The 17,428-nt window shown below is 39.3% G+C and overlaps 1 protein-coding gene across 1 annotated transcript; it reads right to left on the reverse strand.

Moving 5' to 3' along the window:
* Positions 1 to 14,280: 14,280 nt before the first annotated feature.
* Positions 14,281 to 14,694, reverse strand: LOC141655378 (uncharacterized). Its single transcript, XM_074462463.1, has one exon. It carries the CDS (start codon positions 14,692 to 14,694, stop codon positions 14,281 to 14,283), a length of 414 nt encoding a protein of 137 aa, XP_074318564.1.
* Positions 14,695 to 17,428: the final 2,734 nt, after the last annotated feature.

The following is a 17,428-nucleotide window of genomic DNA, read 5'->3' on the forward strand; positions in this document are numbered from 1 at the left end:
GGTCATTGGCACATTCTTCTTTAAGCAAATGACAGTGATATAAAGAGCCAAGTTATGACTAGCACCAAAGGGTGGCAAATCTTCATCTGAGAAAGTAATAAGATTACTTAGCTTCGGTGATTCTTGGAAGACCAAGTTGACTACATTATCGGGTGTGGAGTTATGTGCCACATTTAGTTTGGCCAAGGCTTGCAGTAAAGCTTGGCGATGTGGGAATGAGCTCGCTACTAGTTGCCAGACTGAAAGATCAGCCTTTGTCTTCTGTAATTGCTTTAGCAAATGGTCAGTAGAGTCATCTTCATTATCGTTTGGTGTAACAATGTTGGTTGGACCATTTTGAGAAATGCTTTGATATGGACGCCCCGAACGAGTAAGGTGGTCCACATCTTGGTCTTCGCCATTTTGGACTATTTCCTTGACTAGGTGGTGTTCAATGAGATAATCATCTTCATCGTCATCGGCCCATACCCCATTGATGTTAGAAAGCTCCCTCATTCTCATGATTTCAGCCTCCAATTGGATAATTTGGTCGATTAGCTCATCAACCATGGCTACTACTTTTTGCATGGTGGCATTTTGAGAGAAGATTAGTGGTGCACGTTCTTTAGGTATTGCATTGGGATCACGTAGGGTTGCCACTACACTTTCTAACTCCGAGACTTGTCTATCTACACTCCTTGTCCATGCGATGAAATCGGTGATGGTAGGGGAAATGGTAGAGTAGTACCCTTTATTCTCTATCGCGTGGATTTCTTCTTCGAGTGGAGAAATGAGGTGTGAACAATCTATGGTAGATTCTTCACTTGTAATCACTAGAATTCCAAGAGGATTCTGAGTGTTGTTAGGCTTACCTCCTGGCGGTATTGGTAGGCGTCCGTCTTCAATCATGTCTTGAAGCACATTTTTTAGCTTGTAGCATTTTTCTGTGTCATGTCCCTTACCTCTATGATACTCGCAGTAGGCATTCTCGTCCCAGAACTTGGATTTCTTTTCTGGTTCGGGTGTAGGTCCTATAGGTTGAAGCTTGCCTTGTTTCATCAACCTTTTTAGAGCATTGGAATATGTGTCCCCAAGATTTGTGAACTTCCTCGGTGGGGTACTCTTCTTAGACGGTTCGAGAAGGTTAACTTCATCAGTATTGCTAGTAGATCCGTAAGAACGACTTGTTGAGCCTTGATATCCTCGACCTACCGTTTTGGACAAGAGCCCTTTACGGATGTCATCTTCGATCCTTGTTCCTAGAACGGTCAAGTCTTTGAAGGTCTTAATGTTTTGGTACCTCAAATGACTTGCATAAATGGGCTTTAGATTGTCCACGAATTTCTCCACGAGGGTAGCTTCATCTGGACGTTCAACAAGTTGGGTACTAGTCTTCCTCCACCTACTTAGGAAGTCGGTGAAACCTTCTTTGTCATTTTGGGTAAGAACCTCTAAAGTGCGCATGTTAACTTGGATTTCAGCATTATCTGCGTATTGTTTAGCAAACTCGATTGCGGCATCGTCCCAGGTAGCAATTTTCTTGTGCTCTAAAGAATAGAACCATTGTCTTGGGATGGTGTCAAGAGATGAAGGAAAGATCCTTAAGAACATCTCGGGTTTAATGCCTTTGATAGACATGTAGTTCTTGAAAGCGCGGATATGGTTCAAAGGGTTTTCATGCCCCTTGAATTTAGGGATATCCGTCATGTTGAAGTTAGTTGGCAACTTGGAGCTCACGGCTTCATATTTGCGATTATTTTCCTTATAAATGTCATCCCCTTTGAGATACATCAATTGTTCCTCCAAATATTGAAGTCGTTTCTCAGCTGCAGTCATATCTACGGGAGGGTTTTCTTCCCCAAAGTTGTTCACAAAGTCATCAGATACTTCACTTTCTCGAGGAGGCAGCCTCGTTTCAACGGTATATATTCGGCCTTCGATTGTGTCGAGGCGATCATACACTAGCTCTTGAGTGACTTGGAGACAAGCTAGCGCGGCTAGGATTTGATCATTACCATTCTGGGGTTGGTCGTTGCTCAAGTCGCTTGTTTCAGGCATCTTGGAAACTGGATAAGAGATCGACGACGAATCAAAACACGATCAACCATTCTAGCACACTTACTAAGAAAACGTTTTGACTTGTGAAGTGGGAGTGTGCCACTTGTGTCAAGTGAGCTTTGAAGAAAGGACAGAATTTGAAAATGTTGGTCCTAGTCAACTGTAGTGTAGTTGTAGGAGTGGACTCGAAGTGGGATTTTTGAAATGGGCCTAGGCCCAAAATTTGACTCGAGAATTGGACAGAGTTTCGACTTGTTTTGCGCTAATATTGGGCTTTTTCGAAATTTTTACATTTTGAAGAAGATTTTGATTTTTACAAAAATCGTCATGGTTTTGTTTAGAAATGGTGATCACATATAGTACAAGCAATTATACAGGCATTATAACGGGATGCTGAGTGCATTTAAAAGGGTTTTAGTTTAAAGGGTGGGTTGCCATACCGAACAATCAAACCCGAAGTCTGTGGAGAGGCTCGTACCAAACAAGAGTAAGGCCGATTCCTAGTCCATTCCCTCAAGTAGTGAAAGTCCTTGATACAAACAAGAGTAAGTACCATGGTATGGATGACGTCAATCGTTATCCATCCTTAGGCCCAAATAAGAATTAGGACTGTTTAGACGGGACGATTGGTCGAATGGGTTGGGTTGGGTCTAGGAAGGTCGAATAAACGATCTAGGAAGACCGAGTTATGAAAAATCGACAATTGTCTTGTACAAACTATTCCCTAACCTTGTTCAAGTTTCACCCTTTTGGCTACACGTAAGTGTATTATCCCCAGCGGAGTCGCCAAACTGTGGACGCGGGCCACGGGGGCGCTTGGGACAAGTGTTTGCATTTGTGGAGTCGCCACCAATTTATTGTGGAAAATTGGAAACCGTTCGAATACCTCGTGTCATGTCAAGACACAAAGTAGTGACATAGACACTAAGCACTCGTTACCCTTAGCATTCTATGTCTAGAATGACTCTCGTGGATGGTAATGAACACGTATGTTCACAGAGATCTGGAGTAAGGGGTGAGGGTACGTATTAGGAAGCTCTTTTGATCGAACACCTAATCCCGCCCGCCTCGATAGCGGCCTCTACTAATGATTAGGGAAAATCGTCTATACTCGATATGTTGTCGATTTATATGCATGCAATGCAACAAGCAATAGATTAATCCTAACATGTGAGAATTAGACTAAGTCGGTTAACAATTAATTTAGCACACAATTGAGTCGATGTAGGGATTTAGATATATTATGTGTGAAGGCATACCAACAATATGATACAAGAAATACAATAAATACAATAATGAAAATTACAATAATTACAATGGGATTAAATGATTTATGTCGAAAATACTTTTAAAATGGATAATTTGGAAACGAATAAATAAATAAATTAACGAACAGGAATCAGGGTGATAATACGAATAATAGTTAGTTAATACGTAATTAGTAAACTAGGTCAAGGCAAAAACGGGAGTTTAGAGACAGAAATCAACCAGGAACAGGCGCAGCATAGCTGCGCCCTCTGGAAGAGGCCCAGCAGTTGTTGCGTCTGCTCCTTGGCTCAGTTCTGGCTGTGAAGCCGTAATTGCAAATCGTTAATGTTAATTGGTGAATTTAATGATTGATTATATTATTTGACTCGGATGAAAGTGATTAATATGTTATTTGCATATGATTGAGGTCATAAAAACAGTGAACACGAATGAAACTAATTAATACGAGTTAATTACATGATTAAAAGGGTTAATTAATGAATTGAACAAACTAAACAAAATTAATTAGGCTAAACAAGACGAATTAATGATGAATATGATGAATAAACAGGTGGAAATATATCAAAGATCGAATTCCAGAGATCCAATATGGATGAATCGAATCTCTAAAACCCGGATTGAGTTTGAATGACGAAAACCCGCAAATATTAGTTATAAGGGATTTAAGTCGGGACTTAATGACAAATTAAATATTAACGATGATGAATAATATGTCAAATTACTATGTTAAAATTGTTATGTTTAAAGAATCAGAGAACAAACAAACTAAAAGAGACGAATTGACAAAAGACGAAGGAAGAAGAAAGGAAGCAGGAACTGCGACAGCCTCACGAAGAGGCGCAGCAGGTGCTGCGTCCCTTCGAAGAGGCGTAGCAGTTGCTGCATCCTTTTTCGACGGTTGTCTTCTGATAATTCGTAAAAAGGGATTTAAAGCATGGTTTTATAAATCGGTTTTAGAAATATTTTCGACATAAATCTTACATTATGATTACAATAAATAAAGAACAATAAACAAAAGAAGGATTTATACCCTCAGACTTACATGTTTGACGAAACGAGATGAACTAAGTTAACGTTTAGTGATGCTCGACTCGAATGTACGACGAAAGTTCCCTCTAAGAGGAATTAAACAGATTGATTAAAGTTGATTAGTTGTGGAGTTGGTCAAATTGATCGGTCATGCAAAACGAGGCTGGTACTCAGAAAGATCCGAGCTTACGTGGTCGAAATTTCAAGCACGTAGACGCCAAAAAGTAAGAACGTGGTCTAGAATGCAATGGGAAAAGAGAAGGGCGGACACTCGCGTGAGAAATATGTGAGACCGAAGGTCTCTATCTATACTAATCACACGGAGGTAATAGGGTTTTTCGGAGAAACTTTGGAAGTGAATCTCGAAAAGATATGAAAAGATACGAAAAAATACGCAGAAAAGGACTTGGGAAGAGGCGCAGCAGGCACTGCGTCTCTTGGAAGAGGCGCAACACTTGCTACGTCCTTTCCCAAGTGGTTTCCTCCTGCGGAAGAAAGATTTCCGTGTTTAGTTTATGGAATAACGGATTAATCTTGTTTTCCTTAATATTTTGTGTGAATATTACGGGAAATTCTTTACCAAAGATTAAAAGGTTTTAAAATATGGAATAGAAATATCCGGAACATTCCAGAACATTCTGACTCGGCATTTTAACATTTATCAGAAAATGAAGACGGTTTTAGGCCCGGACTCCGAATGTACTCTAATTACTGCCAAAACGACCGTATCGGCGGGTAGATGACAATTAAGAGGTAGACACAAGTGTTTGAGCGATCACTTGACGATAAACTTACGAACTGTCACAAATCGTTCCGCGTACCAAACATGCGGCCCAATCATCACCGGGTGGTTTGCGGGAGGTGTAGAAATGAGGTATTTACAAATAGCGAATTTGAAATTTTCACTATTATTTTGAAATTGACGGTTTTAATTGCCGTCGTTTGAAATTTGAAGAAATAGCGAATTTGAAATTTTCACTATTATTTTTTGAAAATTGACGGTTTTAATTGTCGTCGCTGAAAATTTGAAGAAATAGTGAATTTGAATTTTCACTATTATTTTTTGAAAGTTGAAAATGGCGGTTTTGATCGCCGTTGCTTAAAATTTGAAGAAATAGTGAATTTGAATTTTCACTATTATTTTTGAAAACGAAAATGGCGGTTTTGATCGCCGCTAATTGTGGAAATAGCGAATTTGAATTTTCGCCATTTGCTTTTTTATTTGAAAAATGGCCGTTTTAATGTCGTCATTGAAAATTTGAAGTTTGTTGTGGGAAAATTGGGCCAAAGCCCAAAATTTCGCTGAAAGAGCAGGGAGCACCCCATTAAGGCGCGAGCAACCTGGCGAGTTAGGGAGCTTCCCTATTTTTCTGTAAAAGACGCGAGAATGGTTCGCATACCATTCTCACTTCGTCTTCAACCTTTCGACAAAACAAACTAAAAACCGCCATTGTTGGTCTCTAGCTTGCTTCCATTCGTGCCATCATCAATAATGTCATCTCAAGGTATGTATTTCCTCTTGAATCCATTTGAATTTGTTGGTCTTTTTGATAGATTGCATCAGGGCGAAATATTTACCCTAGAAAATCGATTTGGGCGTTTTTGATTGAGCCTATTTTGAGTGAAATTGATGATTGCATTAGGTTAGAAACCTGTTTAGGAGTATATGGGTGCCTTTAGTTTGAATTTTGGTCCCCGTTCCCGCTCCCTATGCTCGAAAAACGTGAGTGAGGTGGAGAAACCGTCTCATCTCACAATGCCAAGTTTATTTGCTTAGGTAATGGGTCCCACTAGGTTGCATTGTAGTCGGGAAAGACCGTATTTGCCATTATTGACCTTTGTTGGGTATTGTGGGCAAAATTGGAATTTTTGCCTTTTGTGACGGTCTTATGTCTGACAGAATAAGCGCCTGTTTGAGCTTGAATTGAGCCAGTTTGCCTTGAAATGGACCTCATTGGTAGTTTAGGTCGCTTTGAGGCGTGATAAAATCACGTTGCCTTTTTGTGGCCGTATTTTGAATTTTTGACCTGTTTGCGCTCAAATTGGCGTAGGAATTGCCTTTTCGAGTCGTAGAAAAATACCCCATTGTATCAGGAATATATTCTGGTTTGTTGGCGGACTTTGTATGGGTCTTGGGGTGCCATTTTTGTTGTGGTTGTTTTGAATCGTCTTTTGCTTGAAAAGAAGGGCGAGTCGTTTTTTTTTGTGCGTTTTTTGTAAATTTTTTGTTGTTGTTTTGTTTTTTTTGTGAATTGTTTTTATCTGGTTGGGTTTGGGCGGGATTGCCCTTGTCCTGCTTTGCAGGTTTTTTTGGATACGTCTATTTTATGCCGTCGTAATGCCGAAATTTCGGCTGTCGTTCTTTGTTTGCCTTTGGTTGCAGGGGATCATTTGGGACCTACGGGGTCTGTTGTGGAGGCCTTGGAGGAAGAGGATGATCCCGGAGGAGGAGAGACGACTGTTTTTTGTTACAGGCTTGGTTGTGTTTCTCCCAGGCGGCCTTTGTCCGGCCAATGATTGGGTATCGATCGTTGGTCGTTGTCTGCAGAGGTTCGGATGTCCGATGAGTGGGGTTCAATACTGGCGTGTTATCCCATGTTGCCACTTTTGATCGTTGTCGAGTTCTGGTGATTGGGGGTCAACATCGGGGTGGGGTCCGGTGTCATGGTCCCTTTTCATCCTTGAGTTCTGACGATTGGAGGTCAACGTCGGGGTAATGTGCTGAGTTACGATCCTCGGTTATCGTGTCATCCGAAGTCTGCCAGGCATCGTTTTTCCTTTTGTTATGGAGGAGGAACGCGGTGTTACCGTCATAGTAACCACCTCTGCTTCCGCTGTTGCTCCTCTGTTCCCCGTGTTGCTCCCTTTCTTTTCTGATTGGAAGGATAGGGAGTGCTTAGCTCGGTAGGTGGCAGGTAGCCCCTAGTTTGTTGTCTTAGGCCAGTGTCTGTATGATAAATGTCTGTCCTGTTTGTATGGTCAGTCGTTTGTATCAAACATGTGTCGATGTATTTTGCGCGAGGCGGTTTGTATATATGTGTTTTTGGATTGTGGTTCATTTGTGATTTTTTGGCTTTTTTGTGTTGTGTTTCGGAGGAGCGCTGTCGGCTGTCAATTCCCCTTTTGCTTCGCACTAGTTCCTGCATCGTTAGTGCAGAAAAACAGGCACCAGGTAGCACGTATGCATAAACGCAAACACGTAAAAGCATTTGATCGAAAACAAAATTTAACCAAGATGACTCGACGTTAAAATTGAATTTTGGAATTTGAAATGCATTTTGAAAATTCCGCGATAAGTCGTCACGTTTGGACTTCAAAAGGAATTGATTTTAAAATTGAGCAATTAATTCGTGTCTTGAATTAAATTGCATCGAAAATGTTGAAATTGATTTGTGACTCGAAAAATTCAAACTCAAACCGTCAGGGGTGAATTTTAGAATAGATTTTTGTGAGTGTACTTGATTTGATTTTTGTGAGATCAAGACTCGAATTTGTGAGTGCTTGAATTTTTAAGGAAAACTGATGTCGTGTTATCAATTTTCGATTTTATTTTGATGGAAACTGCGAAAAAGTGAAATTTTTTTGGCATTTTGATTGACATTGAAACGATCCGTCGCGGATTGGGGCGACTAGTCCTTCTCCATTTTAAAAAAGAAATAAAAATCCGTATGTTTAAAGCTGCGTCATGGAAACCGTGTCGGATTTCGTAAAACGCGAAAACAAAGGAATGTGAGTGTGAGGAAACACAAAATGTCTTGGACCATCCCGAAGAGGCGCGAGCATTCCGGCGGGAGGTTTGAGGTGTCAGGAGAAAACACAACTTGAAAGGGACAAGTCAAAGCGAGAATCCTGGGAGGAGGCTTAAAGAGGCGCGAGTAGCTTGGCGATAGGAGCCAGCTCTCCCTTTTTTTTTTCTGAAAAATGCGTTGATTGTTTTGTATAAACAGGGATGTTTGTGCTTCATTGTTTCATCATCCGAAACACGAAAAACATCTCTACAAAACCTCTTCTTCTTCCACAAAATTTTTTCATGGATGCCTTTGAGAATGCGTTGCGACAATGGTGCTGGGATTTGTCGCCTCCCGAAAAGTATCAACTCATTTGCATTGGAGTTGGTCAATTGTTGATGCTTCGTCAAGTCAAGGTGCAATCCTCATTTCTTGAAGCATGCTCTCGATTTTGGGATTCGAAACACCATGTTTTCGTTTTCCCGAAAGGTGAAATTTGTCCTCTTGCCGAAGAAGTTGGAGCCATTGGTGGGTGGCCGGGTTGTGTTCCGGTGCTTCCTCCGACTCGGTTGTGCTACAAGGAGAAATTCCGTTCAATGTTGGGCTTGTCGACAAGTCAAGTCAACTTCCTTCTTGCTCCACATGGTGTGGATATGTTGGCTCTTATCAACATCTTTTCAAACCGATTAGATGCCAATGTTTCGGAGGTGGCTAGGAGAAGGGCTCTTGCCTTTTACCTTGTCCATGTATACCTCTTTGTTGATGCTTTGAAGAAGGAGGGGCCAAAATGCTATGGTAGCAGTAGCCTTGTACATGTGGTTGAGCAAATGGAGCATGGTACAGATCCATCATGGTTGGTGCTTGGCGAGATCATCCAAGCTTTGGACAAGGAAGGCTCTTGTGGAGAAGCTCCTTCATTCGGATCCCCAAGGATCCTCCAAGTGTGGCTATTGGAGAGGCTAAGGTATGTAGAGCCTCCGGTTGATTCTTCTTCTTATTCCTTCCGTCACCTTACTATGAGGAAGAAGTTGTACTCGGATAGCTTTGCTTCCACCGAGGCTTATTGGTCCGCAAGATTGGCGGAGGAGGGTGGTCCTCACATCCGTTGGGTGGTGCCATGGTGGCACTTGAGGTCCTTCACGGGATTGCCCGCTTCGGGTGCTAGTCCTCGTTCTTTGATGGTGGTGGGTTTGAAGGTTGCTTCCTTCATTTATCCCGCAAGGCTCATGAGGCATATGGGGCGTCAACAAAAGGTGTCCGCTCAAGATACCCTTGTCCAAGAGAATGTTTTCCGGAACTCCGAGCTTGTGGAGGTCTTCGAAAGGTGGTGGGCCACTCGGCCGCTTTGGGAGGTACCAAACCCCGTTGCCACGACATGGGCGACTCCCGCTTATGTCAAGTGGTCAAGAGCTTCGTCCTTGGAAAAGAGTTCTAAATTCCGTAAGGACGAGGTTGTCGACTTGAAGTATCGAGAGGTTGGCAAGGCCAACCGTGCCTTCTTTGAGGATTATGTTGATGGAGCTAGCCCGGATGTGATGAGGCCACCAAAGAGGAGAAGCTCGGGTCCCAAAAATGTAGTGGGCCGTGCATGGGCTCGTTTCGGGCCAAACATGGGGTCTTGCACTAGACCGGAGGTCGTTGCCGTCTTAGATACGTTGAGGATCCATTCCGAAGAGGAAATCCATGCTAGGCGGGCCAACAAGAAGAACAAGGGGAAGATGTACCCCGAGGGAAAAGGCAAGGGTAGAATGGAAGAGTGAAGACCTCCATTACCCATTTTATTATTATGTTGTATTAGTATTGTGAGTTTTTTATTATGTTGTACTAGCTATTTTTTGTGTGTTTTATGCTAGTTTTATTATGTGAGGTATTTTAGTTGACACCTTAGCTTTGACAAGTTGTAGACTCGTCGAGCTTTATTTGTTGTTGAAAATGTAATCCCTCCCATTATTAATTAAATAAGAGGGTTGCTCGTGTCGAAAATTGTGAACGCTTGTTTCTTCCATCCATTTTGTAAAGGCAATTCGGTTTGAATCGTCCTAAACACTTGCACTTGGGAAAGTGGGATTTTTGTAGGAAGGTAGAAAGGCTTATTTTTGTATTTTTGTGGGGAAGGGGAATGTTTTTTCCTTTCTTTTTTTGATGGGGATGTTTTTTTTATTATGGTTTTTTTTTACTATGGGGATGGTTGTATCCTTCTTGTGTAAGAAAGGACTGCCTACGTATCCACCAGAAGAGGTGAAATCAAACCATGATCGTAGTTCGAAATGTTTTATAAATTTGATTGGGTTTTGTGGTTGTATACCTCATGTATAAGAGGGACTGCCTACGTATCCACCTGAAGAGGTGAAATCAAACCATGCTCGTAGTTCAGGGGGTTTTTGTTTGTTTTAGTGCAAATGGATGTTGCCTTTGACATATCAAAGGACATTCAAAACGGGCAAGGTGCCGCAACTTAGACTCGATAAAACATGCAATTTCAAATCAGAACGCGTTTGAGGAACTTGACTTGAAAAGGGTTAAGGTGGACGCTAGTTGTGAAACTAGGGTTAGGTCGTTGGTTGCTATGGTTCAAGGGTAGTATTTCTTGAGTTGGTCTAGGTTGGTCGGGTTTGTAAAATCCTCCTCATCTAGGTCACTCAGTTTCACTGCACCCCCCGAAAGTATTTTCTTGACCAGGTACGGCCCGGCCCAGTTGGGTTTGAACTTTCCCCTCGGACCGACGGGTAACGGTGCTCGGACCGACTTGAGGACCAAGTCGCCTTCCTTGATGTTCCTGGGTCTAACCTTCTTGTTGAATGCCCGTTGTATACGTCGTTGGTATAGCTGGACGTTGTGCAAGGTGTTGAGTCGCCGCTCATCTAGAAGAGTGAGTTGTTCGTACCTTCGACGGGTCCATTCCGCCTCAGGGACTTGTCTCTCCAGTAGGATGCGTAGAGAAGGGACCTCTAACTCTACCGGTTGAACCGCCTCCATACCGTATGATAGGTAGAAGGGTGTGGCGCCTGTCGGTGTTTGAATGGAGGTTCGGTATCCCCAGAGTACGAATGGGAGTTTGCTCGGCCAATCGCGGTAGTTGTCTTGCATTTTCTTGATAATGGTGACAAGAGTTTTGTTCGCTGCCTCCACCGCTCCGTTGGTTTGGGGACGGTAAGGGGATGATCGATGTCGTTTGATCTTGTATTTGTCCATCAAGGCCTAAGTTTCCGCCCGGAAGTGAGAGCCTTGATCGCTGATGATTTCATGGGGTACCCCATATCGGCAGATGATGTTGTTTTGGATGAACTTGGCCACTTGTTTGGCGGTCAAGACTGCATATGACTGTGCTTCCACCCATTTGGTGAAATAGTCGATGGCGATGAGGACGAAGCATTGCCCCTTGGTGCCTTTCGGGTTAACCTTCTCGATGATGTCGATGCCCCAGGTTAAGAAAGGCCAGGGCGATGTCATTGTGTATAGAAGGGATGGTGGTATGTGTTGTACGTTGGCGAAGATTTGGCAATTGTGGCAATGTTTGACGTAGTTACGGCAATCGGCTTCCATGGTGGTCCAGTAGTAACCTAGTCGCATGATCTTCCGAGTAAGCCGCTCGGAAGGTATCTACGGCAGATAATTCCGGTCAAACAATTATTCTCCAGATCGAGGAAACCACTCTAGATATGATCACATGCAAGTACGACCTGCGAGACACCTTGCATTTAGTGAGAGATAGTAATAGGACAAGAGAATTGGTGACGCACACTTGTCTCGGACAAGTGGGAGATTGTTGGAGTATGTGTCCTCAACAATAGTGCGATCACGTATTTAAATCTCATGATAAGAATACATAAGGGATGATACATTATATAGTCAACTGATCAACATTTATCGGTAACGATTGGCTGACTAGAGTTTGACGTTACTGTCGTTTGACGGTGGTGATCAGTTGATCCCTTGAGGTCACACCTATAAGATGGAACCCAAATAAGGTCTGATCAAATGTATTTGATACGGGTTGATCAGTCCCTTTTATATATATATATATATACATATATAGTTGTGTAAGTTTGTTGAGGTCGAGTTTAGAACTCGAGTCAACGCAAGTTTATTATTCAATTATGCAATGATTGACTAATGAAATTTGACATCTTATTGTAATGTGATTAAATAATATTTAATTTAATGATTAAGCGTTAATTCATTAAATTAATCGAGGTATTGTATTTTAGAGGTAGAGGTTATTTGTTGATTATATTTTACAAGGGTTGTAAATTAATTAAATTGGACATTATAGGACACTTTATATTTTAATATAATGACATAATTATCACTTAAGAGTTACTGTATATTAATTATTAGTTTATATTATATAATTGTTATATGATCAAACTAATGCTTATTTATGTGAGATAATTAAACATATGATTCTTATATTTGTGTGCAAATATTACAAAATCAAAATGGTCCAGTTTATACCCGTAGTGGCCGAAATGCTTATGTTGTTGGATAACATTTTTATTTTTGCATTTTGTTTAATAATCAACATGCATGTAATCATCACCTACTTGCATGCTTATGACAAACCTACTCTAGTAATACTCATTACCTATCAAGCATGCAAATAAAATAAGAAAAAGAAATTGTCCACTAAGGGACATGGGGGCCGGTTTTGTGCTCTTAAAAAGAGCAATTTTGTTGCTCAATTTTGGTTGTTCTAATTTTGCATGCCTCTGTCTCTAAAAATCACAACCACATTAATATTATTTCCTAATTACTAGAGTAGTAATAAAATTAATATTAAGGGATTAATATTTCTTGTAATATCTAGTTAATATTACTAGAAATTATTTGGGTAATATCTTGGGTGCAATCGATAGGAGAGTTTCTACTTTAAAACTTTGGAGGATCATACTATTATTCATAGCTCAAGAACAAGGTTGGAAGGAGTTCAACCTTTTGCCCATTTCCGTTTCATTATAATGTAAGGAAAAATCGTTTTCTCCTTTTACTTTTTCTTTTATATGTTTGCATGTAACTAGATCCACAACATCTAATTTAATTAGTAACTTAGATCTATATTAGATATGTCTAATATGAACCTAACACTAGGGACTTTTCCCTTCCATAATTCGTATGGAGTCTTGAAAGTAGTTTTAGTATGGGCTTTCCAAATGTGAGTTCGATAACTCGATTCGACTCATAATAGATTGATCTTATAAATGTAGTGACTTAGAGTCACAATCCTTAAGTGGGAATCAAATTCACAACTTAGGCATACACCATATTGAACAAATCATATATTTCAATGTGATTTATAGTTTTTGAGTCGATTTGCTTTATGTTTTAGATATTATAATAAAGAAAGAACGTCTTAGAACTTGAAATGCCATAAACCGAAATGACTTGGGTTGAAAGCCAAGCCATTTAAAACAAAATACAATACTTGTTCGGAAAGCAAATAAAGAAATTTCCACGCCTACCATGGAAACAAAAGGAAGTTCTTAAACAATGTCTAAACATAAGACTATTATGAAGACATATTCAAAATAAAATGCCAAGCCAAGTCCATAGGTTTCCTACTATGCGGCGGCTACTCTAGCTCCCAAGTTTGAGATCCTCTTCAAGCTTGCTTAGCTTTTCCATTCTTCTCATGCCCTAAATTCAATAAGAAAGGTGAGAACCACAACTCGCATCATAATACAAAGTTGAGGTGGAAAACAAATAATATCAATAACATAAACTTTGGAAGAATTATTACCTACTGGAGTCACGCGTCCAGCTTTGATGTCTCCCAAGTAGTTGGGGTAATTGCGCTTCCAATGGTCCGTACCATTACAATAATGGCAATTATCCTTGGAAGTTGCTCCCTTCTTGGTTTGGGTGAGCTATTCTCAATAGCTTTCCCTTTGCCCTTGTAGGGAATTGGCTTCTTGCCTTTGTGGGCACTCTTTTTGAACTTTCCCTTACTCTTAGTGTTGATGTTGAGTACATCCTTGCTAGTACTCACATTGAGACCCATATCTCTCTCGGCTTGCACAAATATTTTGTGCAACTCATGAAGATCGGTCCCCATGTTTTGCATGTTATAGTTTACTCTAAACTGAACATAGCCTTTGATACGGCTCAAGGAATGGAGTACTTGGTCAATAACTAGTTGTTCGGGGATTTCTACCCCTTGCAACTTGAGAGTCTCAACATGCTCAATCATTTTGAGCACATGAGTGCTCACCTTTTGTCCTTATTTGATATTGAGCTTAAAGAATTGAGAAGCCGATTCATATTGCAATATTCTAGGTGCTTGTGAAAACATGGTGACAAGCTTAGTATAGATCTCATAGGCGGTGCTCATCTTTATGGCACTCCTTTGAATATCGTCTTCCATGGAGAAGATCAATACATTCTTGATCGCGGCCGATTCCTTTTGGTAGGCCTCATAGGCCTCCCTCACGGCATTTGATGACCTATCATTAGGAGTAGGGGGAGAAGGTTCTGTAAGGAAACGAAGTTTATCATCACCTTCCGCGGCTAAGCGAAGTTTCCCATCCCAATCGCAGAAATTAGAACCATTCTTTTTGAGTTTGCATCGATCCATGAAGACCCGAAGCCATGAAACGGTAGTGAAAGGTGGTAGGGATGAGCTAGGGGTTGTCATTGCGACAAATCAAATTGACTACAAAAAAGGAGATAAAGGAAATGTTAACATTTATCGTTTTTAAGACTTGTAAACATTTTAGACAAGTTTAGCATTTATATAAAGACCTCCACCCAATTATATAAATGATTCCAAGATCCAAATCTATACTAATTCGATGGGTTAACTCATTTAACCGATTCTACACTTAGAACTCTCGGTCGATGAAATTACATTAAGTTCATCTTTAGCCCGGAACACATGAGCCTACGGACCCTAATACTTCCGTTGAGTTCAACCAAATTTCGAAATATAATAATATTTTATTACCCCACTTACCCAACGTAAAAAGAAAGCACCCCGGCGAACTGTATAGGACCCCTAATGAAATTGGGATTCATGGGTTCCTACTATTTGGTAAGGCTAAGTCTCAACTTTTAGAAATGTGAAGGTCTTGTCAATTTATTATCTGTCTCATTTAAGTGAACTAAATTAGTGATCTATCGATAATTATAATTGACAAGGTCGAGAACTCGATATAAAAAAATATGTATGTGATGTTATGTCGATTTGGCATGCATGCAAACATATAAACAAAGAAAACATGCAAAATAAAACAAATTCCTACTATGGCCTTTCCTAAAATAGAAAAACTAATAATCTATTACAAATTCGAAAACCAACTCCTTTGGTCCCTTGAACTTCATGTGACACGCCTCCCAAGGAAACACCGTCTTGATTGGAACTCCTTTCCGAAAGACTCCGTCTTTAGGAAACTCCAGAACTACAAATATAATAATAAAATACATTGCATTACCTATTATAAATTTTTAATAAAATTTAAATCTATTAAATTACAAAACGGTGATGCGAGATCACAATAAATTACAACCGAATCGATATTCCTTTACATTACGGGAAATACCAATTAAACTAAGGCCATACTAAGACAAATTACATGATTCAAAATTACATAAATTTAAATGACATTAATCTATAAAAATATGCAACAATATAAATATATGTATTCAACATGCAAAATCAATGTGCCAAATCGCTCTACTAGATCGTATCGTATATTCCTCGGTTTTATGGTAATGCGTGACTTTTAACTTATTAAATCACAAAATAATACTTAAATTAAATTTAAGTCCAATTTAATTACCCTAACTATTTTAGGACTCAAAATTAGTCTACACTAATAATTTGACTATAGTTCAACTTGTTTTTATATTATTGCTCATATTTAACCCTAATTATCATAACTTTTATGAAATAATTCCAAATTTAATTACAATAATCTCAAAATTTGAAATTTAATTTTTTTGAACATTCTGAAATATTCCCATGACCTTCATAATGTCAAAAATTTTGGGTTAAAAATTCGAATTAATTTAGAGAAAAATATAGTTGCTATTTATCGGTTTTATCAAATAAAATACCTAAAGCATACGAAAATTAATCTAATCAATTTTCCAACTTCATATATGATATGTAGGATATAAATGAAACCTAAACTAATTTTCTCATTCCATAAAATTCGTTTTAGATTTTTTTTAGCTTATATAATCTCGATTTATTCCATGTTTACCATTAAAATCATAAATCATGCAAAATTAATCACATTAACCATAAATTTTACGTACAATAAGTAAAATATGCATGTGAGATCATATTAAAATATTGTGGCCAGTTTCAAAGTCTAACTATTTTTTAGTTAATAAACAACCATTTTACTCATTAAAATATTATTATTATCCAATAAATTATAAAAGTGAGTAATAAAATTCCATAAATCATCTAAAATGACCTAAAACATTTTAGGACCAGAATGTATATATGCATGCAAAATTTCGTGTATATCCTATATTGATAAAAAAAATTCGGTTTTTATTATGGTCATCTAATAACTCGTAAAAAACCTATAAAACGATTTGCATGCATCAATAAAGCTCTGATACCACTTGTTAGGTTTTTTAACCTATAATTAGACTATTCTAATTAATCTCTAAATTACTTGTTAATTTAGACTCACAAGATCTAGTGCACGCAATAAGTGATCGTGGGCGTGTCGTTGTACACCCAATCAAAACACATTTATAATACTCAACAAACTACTAGTTAGCGGTAGGTCGAGGTCGATCCATGGGACGGTGTGCTTTGGGTTCTAAGTCTATCTATCTCAATTTATGCTAGTGTCACAATTTGTTTGGGTTTGTAGTTGTGTTCTAGACTAATAAAAGCAATAAAGTAAAACAAGCAATAAAAGGAAAGATGTAAACAATTGATTAAAAATGCTAGGATATCATGGGGTCATAGGGGATTCATGGTTTTGATCATACAAACATGTTCACAAAGTTGCAAGCGATTAATGTTGTAAAGGAACCGAGTTGGTTTATGTCTTACGGTTCATAGGAAGAGTTGGGTCCCGGAGCCGAATCGATTAGATTGTACAACACCTACAAGTCGACTTACTTTCCTCCTATTCAACTTCTATGCACGGTCTAACAAGACTCGAGTTGGTTTATATCTTACAAGTCAAGTTGAGTAGATAAGAGATGGTTGTAAATGCAAGGATTCATAGGCTTAGCATTTCATCAAACATAACATGTGCATAAAGTTGACATCACAACAAGCAAGCAATTTAATTGTGAAAACATATTAGATTAAGCATGAATCAATCCCATGTTGCTTTTCCCTAATTACCCACTAATCCTAGCTAAGAGACTACTCACTCATTATCAAGTTTAACATG

This window comes from Silene latifolia, chromosome 5 (genome assembly GCF_048544455.1).
Source record: "Silene latifolia isolate original U9 population chromosome 5, ASM4854445v1, whole genome shotgun sequence".
NCBI classification, from domain to species: Eukaryota; Viridiplantae; Streptophyta; class Magnoliopsida; order Caryophyllales; family Caryophyllaceae; genus Silene; species Silene latifolia.